The 20731-nt window shown below is 39.6% G+C and overlaps 1 protein-coding gene and 1 non-coding gene across 3 annotated transcripts; both read right to left on the reverse strand.

Annotated features, from left to right (window-relative positions):
* Positions 1-1564: 1564 nt before the first annotated feature.
* On the reverse strand, positions 1565-17579 carry KANSL2 (KAT8 regulatory NSL complex subunit 2). 2 transcript variants are annotated; one of them, XM_007421246.3, is made up of 10 exons: positions 17532-17579; positions 16446-16704; positions 13029-13207; positions 11462-11576; positions 10118-10281; positions 8824-8990; positions 8337-8433; positions 5326-5579; positions 3606-3836; positions 1565-2213 (listed from the first exon to the last, which is right to left on the reverse strand). In XM_007421246.3, the coding sequence occupies exons 2-10, from the start codon at positions 16694-16696 to the stop codon at positions 2115-2117; spliced, it is 1557 nt and encodes a 518-aa protein (XP_007421308.1). In that variant the 5' UTR covers positions 16697-16704; positions 17532-17579; the 3' UTR covers positions 1565-2114. The 2 variants fall into 2 exon arrangements, with proteins under 2 accessions (XP_007421308.1, XP_007421309.1); XM_007421247.4 differs by having other exon boundaries at positions 17497-17555.
* LOC112541382 (small nucleolar RNA SNORA2/SNORA34 family) lies at positions 6187-6328 on the reverse strand. The gene has a single exon (XR_003085379.1). It is a non-coding gene; the product is annotated as a small nucleolar RNA SNORA2/SNORA34 family (small nucleolar RNA).
* Positions 17580-20731: the final 3152 nt, after the last annotated feature.

The following is a 20731-nucleotide window of genomic DNA, read 5'->3' on the forward strand; positions in this document are numbered from 1 at the left end:
GCTGCGGCTCCAATATGACCCTGGCTGGCTTTTTAATAAACGTTACTTCTCTCTGTGCTGGTGCTCTGTAACGCGTTGCCTACTTAAGTTATTGGATGAGATGCAATGGAACTTTCCAGCCTCTACTGTCTCTTTCTCCCCTCTGCTGGCAAACTGTTGTACCTTTTTTGAATGATGCGCTTTTTTGACTATGAGCTTTCCCGTTTCAGGAACCTAGTGTACCTATCACCGCCATACTTAGCAGATTCTTAATTTTTCCTTTTCTCAATCCCTTGGTGTTTATACATCTCTTTAAAGCTCTGCAAGAACTAATGAGAAAATGGAGACCCCCTTATTCTTAAGAGATTAATGGACTATCTCATATACTGGGCTGTTATGGCTTGCTGAATTAAGTCACAATTTATTCCATTCACAAAATATAATTCCCAATAGTACTGGGTCTTGTAGTTGCTTTGCCTCCATTGTTATAATGGTAGTATCATACTTTGTTGACACATGCCAAAAGTGATGGTTAACCACTGCCTGTTTAAATATGCAACCAGCTTACAGCAACAGGATGGGTTCCTTTTTCCTCTCACCTGACCCAATGTTCATTAACATGATGGTGAGAAGATAGTCCACCAAAATTTCAGCCTCTAGGTATCAGTCAGATATTGCTGAATGACAGGACTGGTCACAAAGGCAAAGCATGTGTTGCTAAGTAGAAAGCTTTCTCCATTAGTTTTTCTCAAAGGAGTTAGAAATGCATGTTAAAGCATACACGCAGAAGAGGTAAAGATGAAGCAGCATTTAGGAGTGCTTTGGAAATAAGAGGGAGAAGGATGCACCACCCAGAATGGACAGGGTTAGACTTGAGTGTATATATAGCAGCTAAATATCTATTTTTGAGACACTGATAATAATTTACAGACCAAACATATGCATGCCTCTTTGTGCAGGGACCTAATGCTAGGGAATTACTATAGGCCTGTGTGCAAAATGCTTCAAATTTGAAATGCCTCATTTCAAATTCCAAACAGCCATCTCCGCTGAAACGGTCTATTTCAACCATCCTGGAAATACTTCAAGCTGAAAAGAGAGTGTTTTGAACTTGGAACATTCCCAAAGCAGCCCATTTCAAACTAGACACAACCATTTTGAATTTGAATCAAAACAGTCTGAATGTGAACCATTTTGCACAGTATTAATTTACCTTCAGGAAAGAATATCCAAAGATTTTCAGTCATTTGTAACATTAGCTTCTATTCGAAGGTAGCGGAACAAATATAAATAGTTTCTGGACATGAAGGCACAGAAGCAACACTTTGAGGGAACTCTGCTGATTGAGGGATATGATTTGACATGTCTCAGGTTTGCATCAAATATAAACAAGGAAATTATATTCTTCTGCCTTCTTGAGTCCTTGGGTTCCAATTCAGGATAAATTCTGTATGCTTTCTTTTTCCTGTATCTACTCAGGGGGGCCAAATGATCATTTTTAAATTGGCTCTACAATTTCTTCTCTCTAGAGGGCTTGGCAAAGGAACTAATTACATTCACACAATTAGAAGAGCAAGCTGTAAAATGTATCCAGTATTTTTATTTTTATACTATAGGGGATTTGTACACATTACAATGTAGAGGTGGAAAATTGCTTATACAGGCTTCAGTGCTAAAGGAAAAGAAAGGGGGGAAAATCCAGCTGTGTAGCCATTGCACATTATACATTAACAGGCTAGTATACAGTACAGATAATAAAGAGCTCTGCTTTTAGCATGGCTCAGCCTGTGACCTCAAATACACTCCCAATATTTCAACTGTGGAAAATACTCTAAGCCATTTCCTCTTATCAGAGCCTGTGACTATGAATAAGGCAGAGGCTTTTGCTTTTTGTATTAATTCAGTATTAAGATTTCCTGTGTTTTCTCTCCATTTATACCAGAAGCCAAAAGGCATTCACTGAATGAGATCTGAAAGAAGTCACTCAAACATGCTAAAGCTGCCTTCCACACGGTTTTCTAGACAGACATTAAATCTGGGCAAGATTTAATAGAGAGATGGCAAAACATTGGAAGCCAGAAAGATTTCAAGAACAGCAGATGCTTTATCAGACAGGGAGACGTTAATCTCTTCTCTCAGTTGATAGGGGCTGGTTCTGAATTCCCATTGGTTGCAGGTGGTTCTTTCTTACTGTCCTCCTGCCTTGATCCACTTGTCACAAGATGCTGCATATTCTAGTAGAGATAGACAGTTATAAATGTACTCTATCATTTTCATGATAATACAAATTGTAATCATATTAATACATTATGCCAACTCCAAAAAGTATTAATTTCAACCAGATACCAGTAAGATGGCTTTTCTTTGTGGATGTTATGACAACAAGGAGGATCCACAAATATACAGACAATTTGTATGCAAAATTTGTCTATATTCTAAGGAAGTCAACAAATAAAGCAGCTGAGGAGACATTTCAAAAGAAATTGCCTGAATGTTTATCAACTGAAACTGGCAATTCAAAGCCCTGCACCACCTGCCAGTTCCTAACCCTCCCCATACTACTGACCAGCTGTGGTATTCCCCCCCCCCCGCAAACTTTCCCCCAACCCATGTAGTGAGCAGATGGCTAATCCCCTTGACAAACAAAATGTCACAGCCTCAGAGCCAGGCTCCGAGATGTGGGCAGATCAGGTCCCGCCAGGTGCTGCACCTACTGATTCAAACAGCCACTGAATCCAACACTGATACCCTCTCAGGCCCCTCCTCAACCAGCACTGATCCTCTTTACCCAACACAGGTGCCAAGAAGCAGGGCAACACCCACCCCCCAGGCTGGAGAATCCTGCACCCTGTCAAAGTAGGCACCTCATGAGCAACTGGCAAGACACTGACTCTGCAACCAAGCCCTAGCAACTGCTGAGCAGGAAAAGCCTCAGCTGTGCACACTCAGTGGGGAGAGGATTTAAATTGCACAGAGACTGCCTTCTGTTGCTGGAAGTAACTTTGGCATCTGGCTTTGTACTTTGTGAATTCCTGCTCTTGACTCCTGCTTTGTTTTGACCTCAGTGTGTTCCTGACAAAATCTCTGGCTCCTTTCTCAGTACTTTTCAGGCTATTGTATGGTATTTGACTACAGATTGTCTGACTCGGATTATGTCTTCTCCTCAAGCCTCTAATAATCTGGCACACTCTTTCTCCTTCCCCAACTCCTCCTCTATTGCCTTCCCCTGCCTGTCTGCTGCCACCTCTCCAGACAAGCCTTCCTGATGCTTTTACAAGCCTCACTGCAAACACATTGCTCCTAAACACCCCACTCTTTCTGCGGTGCATGTGTATTCCCACCCAGCATCTCAGTAAGCCTCACCCCAAGCACTCACTTCACACCTGCACTTTGCCTGCCAATTTGGAACACCCAATTTGGCTGTTTGTTGAAGCCAGGACATGAAAGAAAACTGGCTCCTCTTTTTCTTTATGGTCCGCCTGTGTATATGGAAAGCCTGGCTGGCTCTTTTCAAGGAAGCCTTTATAGAATAGGCAGCCTCACTGGTTCTAACAATAACACTTGGCAACTAGACTCTCATGAAAAAAAAAATCCACCAGAGAAATCCTCCAAACCCAGCACAGTACCTGCACTGATAGCTCTTGTGGAGGTTCTGACACAAGAGATGTAATTTGTCTGGGAAAAACTCCCCTTCCTGCCTGTGTTGGAAGTCCTTGTCGAGCTATGTCTTCATCTGAGCGCACATTTATGGGAGCTTCAGCCATATTTTTGGTCAGTTGGTTCTCAAGGGCAGCAGAAGCATCAGCGAGAAGGGGAGAAGGAGGACACTGCATACCATCTCCAACAACATCCAAATCCTATCAAAGAGAAAACAAAAGAAGCCCATTTGGGATTGGGGGAACATGGTGCATACCACTGTTTTTCCCCCCTCCCAAAAAATCCTAACTGTAGTTTAATTTTTGTGTGAACACATATCATAGGAAGGCATAAAAAAGTAAGCTTGACAACTTGATTTTTAGGCAGCCTGTCTAGGCTTCATTTCATCTAGAATTGCTGAAATGATAGACACTACAGAAGCAGGCCTTCCTTGTAAGAAAAGACAAATATCCTATCAATACAGCTGAATAGGAAAATCAGGTACCAGCTCTAAAATTTGGATAAAGCAAGATACTGTGGTGATCTTTATCTAAGTCAGTCCTATATTCTGCTAATAGGAATGGGACCTATGCTGATCTTTAACTGATAGTCTTGCTGTCTTAGATAGCGTGCCTCTGTCTCTCTATTAAAAAAAAGTGGGAGTGAAATAGAAGGGGATATCTGTAGATCCAGAGCAGCCAGTATGGTGAGGCAAGACCTTCAAAGTACACAGTTGCCAAGTGTGTCTGCTGATAAGACAGTACTTCATAATCAGATGGATTTTAATAAAAAATATGCTCTCCAGAAGATTTCTGTCAAAAATATATGTGGCTTGTATCTTGGGAGATATTTTTTTTTACTTGATTGGGCAGATGATGGAATATCTGCCTATCAGGACTAATAAGAAGCATTGTATTAAACTAATATAAATGCCCTCTTTGTGGATAGAGTAGAAAAGGGTTTTCTTTTTTAAAAATTTCAAGGTTTATTTATTTATTTATTTAATTTTATTTATCCCTGCCCATCTCCCCCTAATGGGGGACTCTGGGCAGCTCACAACTCATTAAAACAATAAATAAAAATACAATTACATAAAACCTAAAACCTATACAAAACAATTACTAAAAAAGAAAGAGTCCAGGAGGCTGATGGTTCAAAGCAGCAAACCAAACAAACAAACAAACGATACAAATTTTAACAGTCTCATTCTTTAAAGTCATTCTAAAATGCCCAATGTAACCTCTCAAGCCCTAGCCTTTCCCAACAGAATACCATTATAAGTCAAATTACTTCACAAAAAAATTATAATGGGGATAGGAAGTGTGATATTAAGCGGGCTACTCATTGTTCTACAGTATTATTAGAAACACTGACTTTCACTGCCTTTGGGAAATCTAAATAGTATATTCAGAAGAGCCACATGCTACACTCTCTCAAAGAGGAGTCTTAGCAGTCCTCTTCTCCTCCTGTTGGTGTTTTACATGTTGGATGAATAGAAAAATGACTGCTTCATTCTGCAACTCTGATTATCTTACTTCTCTCAATTGTTTACTTCTCTTTCACTTTAAGTCTCTTTTACATCATTGCGTTTGACGTAAGTATGCATCTGCATTTTCCCTATACCCTTTGATGTGTCGCCTCATGCCCAGCTCAAAGAGCATGTGGCCTTCTGCAGTGCCACAGGCGGGTGCTCCGTTGTAAGATACTCACATCGCTGAACTCCAGTGGCAAACTCTCTGTGGGGCGGAGTTCAGCTGCACTCAGGTACAGATCCGTGGAAGCAGCTTCCAGTTCCTCAGGAACACACAGTACCTGCTCAGGAACATACATCTGAGGTGGCAGCCGCAGATGGAGCGGGCAGCAGGGATCTTCGGAAAGGTTTACAGGCACTGGTTTGCTGCAGGGCGCCTCTTCTGACCCTTGGCACAATTTAAATAGAAGTTGATTGGTGTCCTGGCAAATATCTGAAGATGGAGTCAAGGGAATTTTGCAAAATTTGCAATGCATAGTAGGACAAAGTATAAAAAGGCTTTCAAGCAAGTCATCTGACCTTGGAAACATGCAATATGTAAAATGGGGAAGGGGAAATTTACTGATTTTTTCCTTGGAAAATCTTGTGAAAGAAAATACTGGATGTAAATGAGCTTTGTATACTTTAGCATAATCTGTTAACAAATAATGAATACCAAGCTTTGATTCAAAGGTCGGGGTATCATTCTATACTAACAGACTGATTCTGTACTTTAACTTCAAAATAAAAACAGGATTATAAACTGCACAAACAAGTTGAATTTTTAGTAGCAACGTAAGTAGCAGAAAATGTAACATGGTTTCCTGCAAAAAGTCTAAATTTTAAGCTAAACAACAGAATTTAGCTCAGTCCACAAGCATCTGACTAGTAAATACCATAGCATAGTGAAGTTCTGAATAATGTATTTGCTGGCTTAAAAGCCAACATTAAGCCTTTTAGAAGAGCCTTTTTTCATATGTATCCAAACATGAGATGCTGAAGTGATCCAAACAATTTGGCTTTATTTCAGGCTCTGGCTTAACTGTAATTTTGTGAGGTTTTATTGTTGCTTCCAACTGAATTGACTGTTCCAGTTTAATTCTGAAGCTATGGAACAGCCAACAGACCACAGGAAGTCACTTCTTTGGGCTCCTGCTTGAAACCAGAGGCTACAGCAAGCCACTAGCCTTGATTCAGGGCCAAGAAAAGTACAAAGGTGCTAAACTGAGCGGTGAGAAATCTTTGGGCCATATTGGGACATAAATCTAACACTTTGGAAAACTTCTACTTTGAGAATTGGTGGTAAATCATTTTATGGGAAAACTTGGGTGGTAGCTGAGATTATGACTTTAAATCAACTACCATGTAATGATTATTTTAAGGATTTTTCCTAACTTCAAATTAAATTTGATCTTCCCAGTTGGCAACAGTGGAGGTACCTTCAGCTTAAGCATGCTCTCACAGATCAATATGGACCAGATGCTTTGGCTTTCTTGCTTGATATAATCCAGTACAGAAATAAAACCTAGCTGTATCAAAAGTTCTAATTCAAGAAGAATTATTTTTAAAGTGGACATTTCTGGGACACTTCAAACATGGACTAAAGAACTGGAATTTCTAATAAAGCCACAGCAATGGCTTCAGGTCCTTACAATGTTAAAATGGTATCTACAGATTTGAGATTAAAGCTGATTCATAAAAAAATGTATTTAAGGTATACTGGACTCCCCAAATAATGTATTTGAAAGGATGGACATCAGATTTTTTTATGCTGGAGATCTAAGAAATCTGAAGTCTCACTGACCCACAGGATATGATCATGTGATAATTTAGTATCTTTTTGGGATGGTGTATTAATGTATATTAGTAGATTTATGGGGACTTATTTAAATGTTAATTTTGTTGTTGTTATTTAGCAAATTAATATAGCTGCCCATCTCACAAAACATTGACTCTAGGTGGCTTACAAATATAGTAACAATTAAAACCATATAACAATTCAAGAAACATCAAACATAAATAAAAACAAAAATTAAAATTAAAGACACAAAAAACCCCAAGATAGCGGGAGAAAGATAGTCACTTAATCTCATTCAGCCACCTTGCAGGCTTGCCATGGCTGATGGAAGAACCACGTTTTCAGGGCTTTCCGGAAGACTAGCAGGGATCGGGCTAACCTCACCTCAAGGGAATGTTCCAGAGGATGGGGGCTACAGCAGAAAAAGTACACGATGCCTGGGTCCCACCAGATGGAGCTCCTTAAGAGAAGGGACCTGGAACACAGCTCTTCTGCTTGACCTGATGGGATGAGTAGATGTAACCAGGAAGAGACAGTCCCTCAAATAACCTGGCCCCATGCCATGTAGAGCTTTAAAGGGCAAAATCAGCACCTTGAATTGCACCCAGAAACAAACTGCCAGCCAATGGAACTCATGGACAGAGGTGTAATGTGTGCCATCCTAGGGACACTCATAACCGTCTATGCACCAGCTGAAGCTTCTGGATGCTCTTCGGGGGTGGCCCCATGTAGAGCGCATTACAGTGATCCATTCTGGAGGTGACCAGGGCATGAGTACAGCCTCATGGTCCAGGAATGGGCACAGCTAGTGCACAACACAAAGCTATGCAAAGGGCCTCCTGGCCACGACTGCCACCTGCTCAACTAGGAATCAAGAGTCTAGCAGGACCCCCAGGTTGCACACCAGGTCTGTCTGGGGTAATGCAACTCCATCCAGTACTAAAGATGTTGAATCACAAACCAAAGCTTTTGAATTTGACTGTTTATCCAGAATTGTGGTTGTATCAAGCATGGATGGTGGCAAAAGGAATTATATTAAGAAATATTCCAGATGTCAAGGAATGGTTGTTGGAAATGTATGATCTATCTGTTTTGGAAAAGGTGATATTTTCTACCAAAGGATACAGCAATATGTATTACTACGGCAGAGATCCTGTGATATCTTACAATAATACCTTGTATCGTTCATATTAGTGAATTCATTGGTAAACCAGTGACTATTGATAAATATATTTTTCCCCTGCTTAGTTTGTATCCTTAGTTTGTATTTTTAATTTTTTAAAATGTTCTATTTTTTAAAGATTGTTTTGTTACAAAAATAAAGACATTAAATTAAAACAAAACAAAACAAAGGTGTTTAACTGGTCTCATTATGAGAAGTATTAATGCTAACACCAGAGAGAAAAAGGATACGAATAAGGCAATGTCTTGTCATTGGGAGAGACTGGTTGGAACATCGAACATCATCTACAAAGGCCAAACACCTCTGGCTAGAACGGGTAGTGTGTGCCTGGAGAGTACAAAGCAAACACACAATAATTTTCTAGAGAAGCCAGTTTTAATATGAATTATTTCAGTCAGAAATCAGCCTCTGAAATATACACAACATCAACTGCTCCTTATGTGTTTTCATAATCACACAAGACGTTGAACTTATTAGTCAGTATAAAAAACATGCTAAAAAGTGCTTTGTCACAAAGGAGCTTTACTATTCCCAAATTGACGTTACCTTGAAAACACTTGGTTTTGGATTCTGGACATGGCACAGAGCTTGCACATATCTGGAAATCAGAGTTACTTCCATTTTCATGCCCCTACTTTGCTTTCACAGAATAATCAGGCACACAGTTTCTACCACCACTAGGCCTAACAGGCAGAGAAGTGCAGCTAATTCAAGTACCTGCTGGGCAGCACCCTCTGTAGCCAACATTCTGCGTTCCTTCAGCTGCCGATGCAGCAGAGCCTCCACACCGTAGCGCTGTCGATACCGCCTCAAATATTTCAGCCGCTTCAGGTTTTCACGTTCTTTAGCCAGGAGGCCCTCTGGGCCTGTCAGGAGGCTGCTACCTGGAAGACATTAACAATGCATCCTCAATGTGGAATTAAGGTATCATACCCTTCTACTACAGATCAAAAGCAGAGTTCTTCTGGGATTTTACTGATGCTGCTTTGGGAAAGAAACTGCTTTAGCTCAATACTTGATTTGATTATCAGTCCAGAGAAGAAATACAAAATGAACCCCCCAAAAATACATAACTGAACTGCAGGGATGAGCAACCTGAAGCTTCCCTTCACCCCCACATTGTATTGTTGAATTTCAAAGGTGTGATTTTCAGTTTTAGGTCTCCTGCTTCCATTACACCCTTTCCCCTTCCCCACCCCCTGAACCCCAAGGCCTAAAATTGCTCCTTTGGGATCTAACATCAGCCCACTTTGGAAGAATTTTAAGGATGGGAATTGGTCAGATTGGAAGGCTGCCTTGTAGCTCCCAGCCCTTGAAATGCTGTCCATCCCTGTTCAGTAAAACTGCAATGTCCAAAATGTCTTACTACTCTGAGAATCAATGTAGCACTTCACAAGATTTTTAAAAGGTAAGTAAAAGGAACCAAGCTGCAATTTAGAGGAAACACCATCTTCCAGCACTGTTGCCATGGAAGACATTTTGGGCCATGTTTTCAGAACATGTATTTCAAAAATTCTACTCTGTAGTATATAGCAGTAATTCATTAGAACTAATTAAGAGTAACTTTTGAAACAATGAAGAAATGTTTCTTTAGCTAGTCCCATAGGATAACTGGCTGTAGTTACATTTATGGAAAAACTTTCTCTTACAAAATTCATGAAATAACAAACTTTCTGTTAATTATAGGAGCCAAATTTTCTCTTAATGGTCACACCAGATTTCTGAATTCAGACGTATAGTATATGAAGTTTTGCGGCTACGATGCAGTTCTCCTACCTTTAAGAACAGATGGTGCTCAAAATTCTGAATGTTTCTAATTAATCTGAAGATTACTTTAGCAAGTACCACTTGCTGTAAATATTAACAAGCAAGAAAAATCAAGATATATCTACAAAAAGAGTAGTCCCCAAGCACTAAGCTCTTGGTAAACTGCCTCCGATGGCTACTCTAATGAATTTCACACCAGATTTTGTGAAGTCTTTTGCCTATGTTCAGAATTGTAGCCATTTACCTATGGCTTCATGTTCCACCTTCCGGCTGTGCAAATACCGGCGCTTCTTCTCTCTCAGGAGGTGCTGAAGCCGTTTGAACTGATCAATATACAGAGATTGTAGCCGGATCAGTTTTTCCCGCATGATCAGCGCCACCTCCTCAGCCGTATACACACCAGCATGTCTGCACAAACAGGATCCAATCACAACTCATCCTCTCTAATCATTAACATGGAGAATCACCTAAAGCAGTGTCAGGTAACAAAAGTAAGCTATTTAAGAGCAAAGTAATCAATCAGCAAGACCTGTGACCTTTAATAGGGAATGTTTAATGCAAAACATTTTGAAGCCAAAATGCTAACTTGATGAAGTTCAACCCAATCTCCTGAAGTATCCTTAAAAGCTTAGGAGGCTACATCTATAGCTTACAGTACTGCCATAAGTAGAAGTAGTGATCTGAAATATTTTCATACGCTATAAAGGATGAGAAAATATGAGATAGCCTTCACAAATGCATTCTACAAGGCTTGCTCTCAACCACTGTTTACAATTTTCAATCAGTACAAAATGTGGCTGATACATTACCCACTTAGCCTAGCATTTGCGCAACTAAACAGCAACATTCCAAGCTCTGAAAATGAAACAGTAAAGCAGCTAGGATGGCCTCCTGCATCAAAGCTCAACTAACAGCATCCTCTTCACTGTATCATCTTGGTGTGCCAGGTACAGATAGCCAGAACACATGGTGAATTATCACATAAGTGGAATAACTCCACAGGATGCATAGAAATATTTGAAGCTTTATTGGGGCCACAAATAAAGTCACAAATGGGGAAGTTATGGGCTAATATAAATGCCCCAGAAGACAGGGACAGGCCAAGCAAAACATTTAGTTGTAGATTAATGGTCAACCCACTCAAAATATATATTTATGAGTACAAGTAAGACCATTTGGGCATCAAGGGACTTGTGGACAAAGTAGGGCTGGTGAAATTCTACATGCTGTTAACCACAACTTTCAACAATCACAGTCAGTAGGGCCAATGATGGGGGTTGCTACACTTTGTAGTTTAGGAACATCTGAAGGCCCACAAGCCTCCCACCTTCATCAACTATTTTGGTGCTCCTAAAAAGAGAACTAATCCAGATTGTTGTTGGGAAGAACAACCCAAATTGTTTTGGACGAGGAAGGGTTACGCTAACATTTTATTCTTTAACCACCATAAAAACAGCAAGACCTTTGTCCTTGGAAGCTCATATTCAGTGGATGTTCAAATAAAATTTAAATCTTTTGGAAATGAATTCCTATCTCTACTGCACTACTCTGCAGCAGCAGTTCACACAACCTTACTCATGAGACTCACTTTAAGGGATCCTCTTGATCACTATCAATGCTATCTGCTTCACTGTCAGGGTCACCTCTCCATGTCTGATCCACAGTGAGAGGCTCCTGCTCTCCATCACTCCAGCTGTCTTCATCTGGAAAAACAAAAGAGGAAAAGAAAAGTATGTTGACAGTCTACATCCTTTAGTGAAATTAGTATGACATCAAGAATAGAAATCAAAACAGAGCTACCAGGAGTGAAAACCTCATTTGAACATGCACTTCCATAAGCTGATATAAGTATGCCCATCAATTAGTCGAAGGGGATATCCATAAAATGCTCATTTAATCATAAAAGCCTGCACTAAAACTAACAATGAGAGCATCATCAGAAAACTCCACTTTCCTGTTTACTACTGTAATTACATGCAAGACCAATACATCCATAACCTAGCCTTGATTTGGCAAGGAAACGAGCCAAGCACCATCATCAGCATATTTATTTGGTCATCACATTTGGCAGAAGGAAAAGATTTTTATGTGATTGAGGGTTTTTAAAGTGTAAAACCATAAAGACAGTTCACAAATTACAACCACTTCCACAGTTTTCAAATCTAGTTTTAACTATTCAGCAATAATATATGTACAGGGTATGTCTGAGGACTTTATCAACTTAGTATTGTAAATCTCTTCCATTCTTCATCCAATTACCTGTCCACTAATCAATCCCCAGCTTCATTATTTTCTGCATAGCTAGGCAACTAGCTTTCTCCCTGCAAATGAGAAATATAATTGTACTTGAGGCCCCATCAGCGAAAAAGCTCAAGCTTGAGAAAAGATGCACCAGTGGATATACGGTACAATGAGCAATCTTTTTTCTGCTCAGGCCTGCAACTGATGGGACCAGAACTGGATATCCATTTTCTTTCTGGTACCCCTCTACTTTTTCTTAAGACAACAGTTTCTCCCTCTCAAGTAGGGGAGTGACAGCAAGTTCTTTTTAGAAGACTGAGCTGACCTGTTGCAGAGAACTCTCAAATTAAGACGGAGGTTTCCATAAAATCAAGCTAAAGGCACAGGATGCCAACCCATGATACAGGACATTCCTTATCTTTCATAGCAAATTCAGCAAAATATATTTGTTGAGTGTTCTGATTACTCTGCATATGTTTTATAGGATTAATTAGTAATCGCATGTGGTAAATCTAACTTCCCTCTATAGCAATACCTAAATTAAACAATATAAACAAAATGACAAACGTGCACCCCAAAAATATTTAGCCCTATGACCAGCCAATTTCTGAATGCATGGAATCAATGTCCTTTGCCAAAATACAAATTTGTGAGTTCCCAAGAAGATGATTGAGCTGAACCTATTATTAAAAAAGAATAAAGGGAAGCACAAATGCATGTAATTAAAAGCATTTTAACCCAGTACTGAACATTATCTGCTTCCATCTTTTCTCTGGGTTGCTTTGTTTTAAACTACATATTGAAAGAGGTTTGTTAGAGTATGACCAAGCAATATAAAATTCAACCTTTGCATCTTTTTTTAATAAAAAGAAAGAAAAAATGCCCAAAATGACATTATTACCTCGTCTACTTACCCAATATTCTGCTGCCTTCACTACGGTTATTTTCCGCAGGTTGTGAACCCTGCTCCGTCTTGGCATAGGAACTCAGCTGACAGAGAAGAGACTCTCTCACAGGGCTAGGATTAGACTTCTTCATCTGAGCCTGTAAGGCCAACACATTTCTGCGAGCATGTTCAGCACAGAATGACACACTAGGTAGAGAGGCAAAACAGCAAGTTATGCATTTTAACTTCCAAAATACCTAACAAGGAAACACTTGGCTTCCATGTTATTTAAAGCAACACGTAGCAATAAATTTTAAAAATCTTCACAGATTTACTAAATCTTCTTGGGGAAGTTATGTATATTTTAGGTGGAACAGAACTGAACATACCTGGAAGTTGCCCAGTTTGGGAGACACTGCCCTAACCACTCCTGCTGACATGCTCATCTCATTCCCTCTTTCTTTGCTTCCTTCTCCCACTGGGCTAGACTGCCTTCACCTCAGTCTCATCTGTGTCTTTCTCCTTAATGAGATCTAAATTCTTCCCAAATCAGTTATAGCTCTCAGCCAGGTTCCCTGCTACTGCCCTTTTCCCTTTAACAGAAAAAGATTTTTACTTTAAAGTATATAGTCTTTTATACTATAAAGTAGTGTAGTACTATTCTGGTAGTATTACTGTACTTCCACAATGGTAATATATGGCTTTATTATATATAAAAAAACAAATTAATAGCATGTTTAAAAATGTTTTTAAACCTCCATAAAGTTATATTTTAAAGATGATAATGGGATCTATCTTTTTCTTCCCTTTTTTCAGGGCAGCTTCAAAATGAAGCATAGGCCTATAGCCATCTGCTACCCTTACTTATCCTTTTTTTCTTTGGGTCTACATGTACTCTCAAAGCCTTCAGGAGAACCAAAATGGAATTTCAGTGGAAGCCACCACTTCACTCTAAAACATTTCTTTAACATCCTTTAAGGTTGTCAGCAAGCAAACCTTAAGCAGTCTTTTACCTTGTAGGCCAAGGGCAAGGACTCCATAATGGCACTAGTGCATTTAATAGGTCATGTTTAAACAAAACGCTCAGAAGAATGTGTGTAATGTAGAATTATGATTACTTTAAACATTGAAGCAGATGATTCTGATGTTGTCCTCTAGCATTTGGAAGAAAGGAGCCAAAATGAAGTGAACCACTATATGGTACAAATTAGAAATGGAACTGTAAAACAATGCTTTCCAAGTTGCTTAGCATACTTTTCTCCAAAACAAAAAGGATATACACTCTTCTTATAGTAGCCTTCCCTAACTGGGTGCCCTTTAGATGTCTTGGGGCTGTAACTTTCAAAATGATTGTCTATCTTGCCAGTCCCAACACATCTAGAGGTCTCCAGGTTGGATTACTAATAGACTAACAAGCTCTGATTCACAAGGAACACACATTATACTTCAGCTCCATGTGTTCAAGGCTCCAGTCCTATCCTCTTCTAAGAAAGCTGCAAACTCAGAAATCTATACAGTACTTGCATATTCAACTGAATTTGTGCTACCTGAAATTGAGACAAGTGTGTGCCTTTCTAGACACTACTGACTGGGATTTTCCTTCACAATGACCATGCAGGTGTGGACTGACAGGAACTGGAGTTCAACAACATCTAGAAACCACATATTGCCTCTGGCTACCATAAACCTTTATCAACTATAAACAGGTGTCTAAATTCAGACAATACGATCTAGTTCATACATAATATATTAATTCTAAAGTAGTTCAAACATGACCAAAAAACCCATTCCATTATTGTTAACATTGTGTTAGACTAGTAAAGTTTAAAACAAATAATGACTTAATGAAATGTGTTAACTATTAGTTAAAAATAGAAATGGATGTTTCTGGTTTAGTCCTCATGACTATAGAGCGAATAAAAGGGGAAAGAATAATGCATAAACAAAGGCTTGTGACCTTGTGAATTTAATGCCAAACAAGTTACAGACACAGCCAGAAGTATTGGGATCTCTCCATTTTTTCCCAAAGAATCCCAATTTGCTGTGAAATAAGCTGAAACTGGCACAAGTAAATGGCATCCACCAGCTTTTATTCCATAGTCCACAGAGCACACAACACTTTGCTTTTGTTCTGAGCCAGGAACAAACCACCATATTCCAGAGGTTCTCAGCCCAACCTACCTAACATGGCTGTTGTCAGGAAAAACAGGAGGGAACTCTGTGTATGCTGCCTTGAATTCCTGTACAAAAGGCAGGATATAAATTTAACCTAATAATTTAAATAAATGCTCCTGTATTTTTCCTAATTATTATTTCATCTAAGTCTATATAATTAATTTTGTGTTGTAAACAAGATGGTTTAGGACTGCAGAACGAATGTCAATTCAACTCTCAGCCCTTAAAGGTAGGCCATGTCAGGAAACAGACTTCTCAAGAACGACTGGAACTCTACTCTATTGATTTGTCTATAGCAAGAGAATCTTGAAACCCTGACTGCATGTTCCCTTTCCTCCCTCTTATACCCCAGGAAGTTAAGGCAGAGCCAGTTTAATTTTCTTTCTAATGTTTTCTTCGTTTTCCAGGCTTAAAACAGATTTGTAACAGTCACTGCATACTTTCTCCAAGGTCATCTTTGTAGTTCTCCACAGCAATCCAATCAAAGGCTTTGTATAAATAGAGATTGAAGTTTTAAGTGATGTTTAATAATTTACAATTGGGTAGAAATACTTCTTTTACAAATAACTCTAGCTTATATAAATGTGTTATTTTGTGTAACGTTAATTTTAATCAGTTAACCATTAATTTTGTATCTATCTTTAAGTCTGTGATTAGCATTGAGCTAGAACTATAAGACAAACTTGACTGTGGATATTTTGGAGGGAGTGTATGCAAGAAGCACAACTATCCAGCCATCTCAAAATTTGTCCTGGGTATGTGACCAATCTGCCAATCCTTATTTCATCAACAGATGTTCTGGAATTATTTGAGAACTCTAAAATGTTAAAATTTTCTTTAGAACAAAGAAAGTTGTCTCACATTAAGTACAGTCATTGGTTCATCTACTTCAGTACCATATATACTGACTGGCAGTGTTTCTCAAGAGACTTCCCCACCTTCATCCTTCCCCAAATTTCCTTGGAGATGCCCGACCGTACCTGAAAACTTTTTGTATACTTTAACATGCAACTCTTTCCAGTTTATGTTCTGCAAAAAAGTCTGTGAACACAATACAAATGGTTGACACCTAGTCTTATCACAGGATAATATAACTGCATGAACGCAATTTTAAGATATTCCACAATTATTCTATACATATAATAGACTATTATTTTCATTAGACGTATATTACAAGAAGCGATCTATGATCTGTTCCAAAGCCTCAGGAGGAGAGAAGACAAAACTTCAGCTCATCTCTAGAGATAATGTGAACATACAGAATCCATACCCATCTTTCTTCTCAGGCTTGGGAGCTGCATTTGGGCACCTCCTCCCATTCTTAGTAGAAATATAGCTGCACTGCTTGAAGGGTGCATTCCTGTCTTCAAGGATGTGCTTAATGCAGAACTCGAGTCCCTCCAAACGAGGCTGAGAGCATGGACGGTGAGCAAAGGCACAGGACAAGGTTTCTTGCAGCCTTGGCACAGGAGTGAGCTGCCCCCGACTTGAAGGCAAAACATGGATGCGAATTCTGTTCATGCCAATGTCTGTAAGGAACATTTTACTACCGATTTGACATAAGTAAGAGTCACTTCTACCATTATAAAATCCATTTCTTCCCCCAAGGTTATTTCATTTTCTCCTAACTATTAAACTTTCATCTTGATCAACCTTGAGCCACTGCGGATTCTATATCTCAAGTTTGTACCAGCTACTGGCAATCCGTGGATTTACTTTTTTTTTTTTTTAATCCGCACTCAATCGTTACCGATTCTACAATCCATACCAACCGGACCAGAGAACGAACTTCAGATCTGGAATGGCAAGAAATGTAAATTTCTTGCGACGACCCTTTTCTCTTCTTCTGTCCCAGTTCCTCAACTGGCTAGGCTAGGTTCCTTTTTTTCCCCTCGCTATTAACCCAGATTTTTTTTTAACCGCTGCAGCTCCTGTAACTAAATAATATCGGAGAGAGGATTTTTATAGAAAGGCGAGGACCGTGGAACGCCAGGGGGAAACGATGGAGATTCTTCCTAATCGTAACGTATTAAACTTCATACAAAACGTGTTTGCTCCTCACTCTAAAAGAGATTAAAAGTCCCTCCCCCACCGCCCCCTTTTCTTTTTCTTTCTTCGAGGAGTTTCGCTCAATTCAAACGCGCGGGCGCGAAGCCTCCCCCAACCCCGTCGAGAAGGCACTCCTCACCCCCCTCAGGGGACTCTGCTCCCTCGGACACACACGATTCCCCCACGCCTACTGCTTCTTTTTCCGCGGAGCCGTTTAGCGAAAGCGCGAGGAAAGGCCCGCTCGGAAAAAAATGCCCCAAAGCCGCCCTCACCTCTTTGGTCATCGCGGCGGCGGCCGCCATCTTACCTTCCTCCTCGCGCTCTGAGTCCCACCAGGGCCTCGAGCTCGCTATCGCCAGCCAATCCGGATATGACGTAACGAGAACGGGATTGGGTAAAGGAAGCGTCATTCGAACCGATTTCGGGGCGGAGGAAGGCGGTCGGAACCGCCCTGGGTTCCTCATTAGGAAAGCATTGGAAGGCACTGGGACGCTGGCTTTTAACAGTTCGTTCTTTTAATGATATTGATTTAAATGACTGGACTGTTTCATGGCTTGCGTCTTATTTCATTGCAGTAAGCTGCCTTGAGGGCTAGTATAAACAAAGTATTATAATATTAAATAGACTTTATATTAAATATTAAATAGACCAGCTTTAAGCAACTAAATTTGGTATTCCACTCAGGCAGGACAGAATTTTACGATACAGGAAGTTAGGATTCCATCTCATGAAGATGGAACTGCTGGAATACGTGTAAGATACTATAAGATACGTGTAAGATGAATGCAAAATCCATGGCTGCGCACCACCTTTGCCAGGACTAACTCAAACATTAAAAACAAAAACTTTGTAAATTTTCCAGTCCCCTGGAGATATTGTTCCATTGTCACACCACTCCTAACATTGGGAAGATTGTTGTATTTAATAGAAATTTGCCTTCCTATATTTTAAGCCCATTATTCCATACCCTGCACGTTATGGCAATAGAGAACAAGTTGTGATTTTCCAAGTGTTCTTGTAAGGCTCCATCTTTCTCTTTCACCTCCCAAAGTCAGAAGGCATTCAGTTCCTTCAATTTTTCATTGCCTTTCAATTGTGTTACCACAGTATCATCCGTTCTTAATCTTCAACCAGTATAGGCCACTGTTGGAGTACATCATCATGCAGATAATACAAATGTATCAACCTCTTCATTCCCCTTCTCCAGTTATTCTAGGTAAAATTGTAAATCAGTTTCCTTTCACTTTATTCCAGGTTGTTATGATTGCTTATCCTGTTCATTTATCTAAATTGCATTTCCACAAGTTAAAAAAAAAAAGTTCTTCAGCCAACTACTGTTGATGTTTGGAGTGCTATGTGCCTGGCTTTACCAGCACAGATCTAACCTGCTCTTGTAGCCTCATGCAGTGTGAAAACCACTTGGAGAAAAGGGATTAAAAGGAACATATCTTAAGATACAGTATTCCCATAATACAAAATTAGGGGAAACATGGAAAGGAGTTGCAGCAATTGAGATTTACAATAGCTTTCTTATTTCTTTGCTTAACTGTGCAGGATTGGATGATTACCTCATCCTTAGTTTCATTTTCTTTGGGGAGTTTTGCTGAATTCCCAAAGCCAGTTAGTTACAAGTCCTTTATGAACTTGGGAGACACATTTTTCCAAAGTACACTCTTTTTGAAAAATACTTCCTAGTGCAAAGTGTCCTTTTGACAACTTTTGCAGACCACTAATGTTCATCCCTGTGAGTTCCAGATGTGCACTAATCAAGGCCACATAGATAATGAACCATATAATGCATGTTTCCATCCCAATGTGATATTACTGTGTAGGATTTATACAGTAAGGACTGCAGACTATGCCTGGGTATTACCCTGTCCAATATATTCCTGACCGGTACAAATCTTCTCAATCGTCTGAATTACCACCCCGTTCAGAAAGGCTTATGAAAAATGAACAATATTGAAGGCTATGTATTCTGCAACCTAGTTAGGAAGGAGCAAAGAGCGCCAGAAAATGATAGGCAGAGTAAGTTCAGTTACCTGGAAATCTGAGGTTAATTTAAAACTCTTTTGGAATTAATATATGGTATACTGGGTGTAGGCTTTCATGGCTGGTATCTGTTGGGCTTCAGGGTTTAGTGACTGTAGTCTAGAGAACAGATTCCCTGACATTTCACCAGCAATGTGAAATGTGGCTGGCATCTTCAGAGGCAAAGCGGCCTGCTGTGCAGGCCTATCAGAAGTCAGGACACCTGGTTATAAAGACAGGAGCTGTCAGTCCCTGCTCAGTTGCATGAGGTCTGCGCAGCACTTTGCCTCTGAAGATGCCAGCGAAGCATCTAGACCACGGCCGCTAAACCCTGAAGTCCAACACTGCCCAATGCATGGTATGTTTGAAAGGCATCAACAATGCCTGCTGAAAAGTCAAGCCAGAAATGGCTGATAAAATCTATACAGAGGAACTTGAGTGCTTTGTAAAATTGTCCAGTCAAATCCCTTTCAAAACCAGAATGCAATTTTGGAATTAGCCAGCCAGCATAACCAATGTTTGGGAATTCTAAGAATGCAGACCAAAACAAAGACAGTTCCAAGTTAGGGAAACTGTTTTTCCTTGCAGGCCAGTTTGGATTACATGGACACTGAATTTTATTTTAGGATTAAACAGACCGAAGCCTAACAGTTGCTCAACTCCAAATGTAGAAAGAAGTTGGCTCTATTTCCTCAAAATTTGCTGCTGCTTTTCAACTTATTAGTGTGACTGAGAAAGCTCCCTTTGCACTTTTCTTTCTGCACACACACTTTGTTTTCACATGTCCATTATAAATTTGCATACTGTACCATTAATAGCTATAAACATTGTAGTTATATGCATGTGGTTACCCACACAATATACAAATCATGGATTACTGAGCATGAAGTTTCAAACAAGCCTAGAAAATCCCAGCTGCATGGAAACAATAGCTTCTTTTTAAACTTAAGGACCAAGAGGTGATTGGCACAATTCAGCATATGTTACTCTTCTGTAACTGCCATATTCATTTCCATGGATAACAGAGGAACTTCTAGTAAACCCACTAAATGCAGGATTACTAGTGCATCAAGATAGTAACCTGCAGTTTACAACTGACAAATTATGATCTAAAAACTTTAAGAAAACAGACTTTGTTTTAATCACACGTTATTTTTCCTTTCCTACTCATTTGCATTTTTTGCTCACAACCAGTCCAAGCTTCATAAAATAGATAATTATACTACAGCTGTTTAAAAAAAAACCTGTTAATTGCTATTGCTTGCTTTTTTCCTTTCTTGGTCTACCATGAGATGACAACTGGGAATTTTAAAAGTTGAACAAAGGATACATCCCAGTGTAAATAAATTTAACAGAAAAGAAACAAGGAAGCTATCTAGAGCTAGAATTATGCTGTTACTGTCCCAAATACTTTTGTATGGACTTTTCCTGATAAACTCAAATATTAGTAAGAATTTTCACAAAGAACAAACTAAA

Source organism: Python bivittatus, unplaced genomic scaffold (genome assembly GCF_059951505.1).
Source record: "Python bivittatus isolate LINGU-HERP-01145 unplaced genomic scaffold, Pbiv_v1 ctg000220_np1212, whole genome shotgun sequence".
Lineage (NCBI taxonomy): Eukaryota > Metazoa > Chordata > Lepidosauria > Squamata > Pythonidae > Python > Python bivittatus.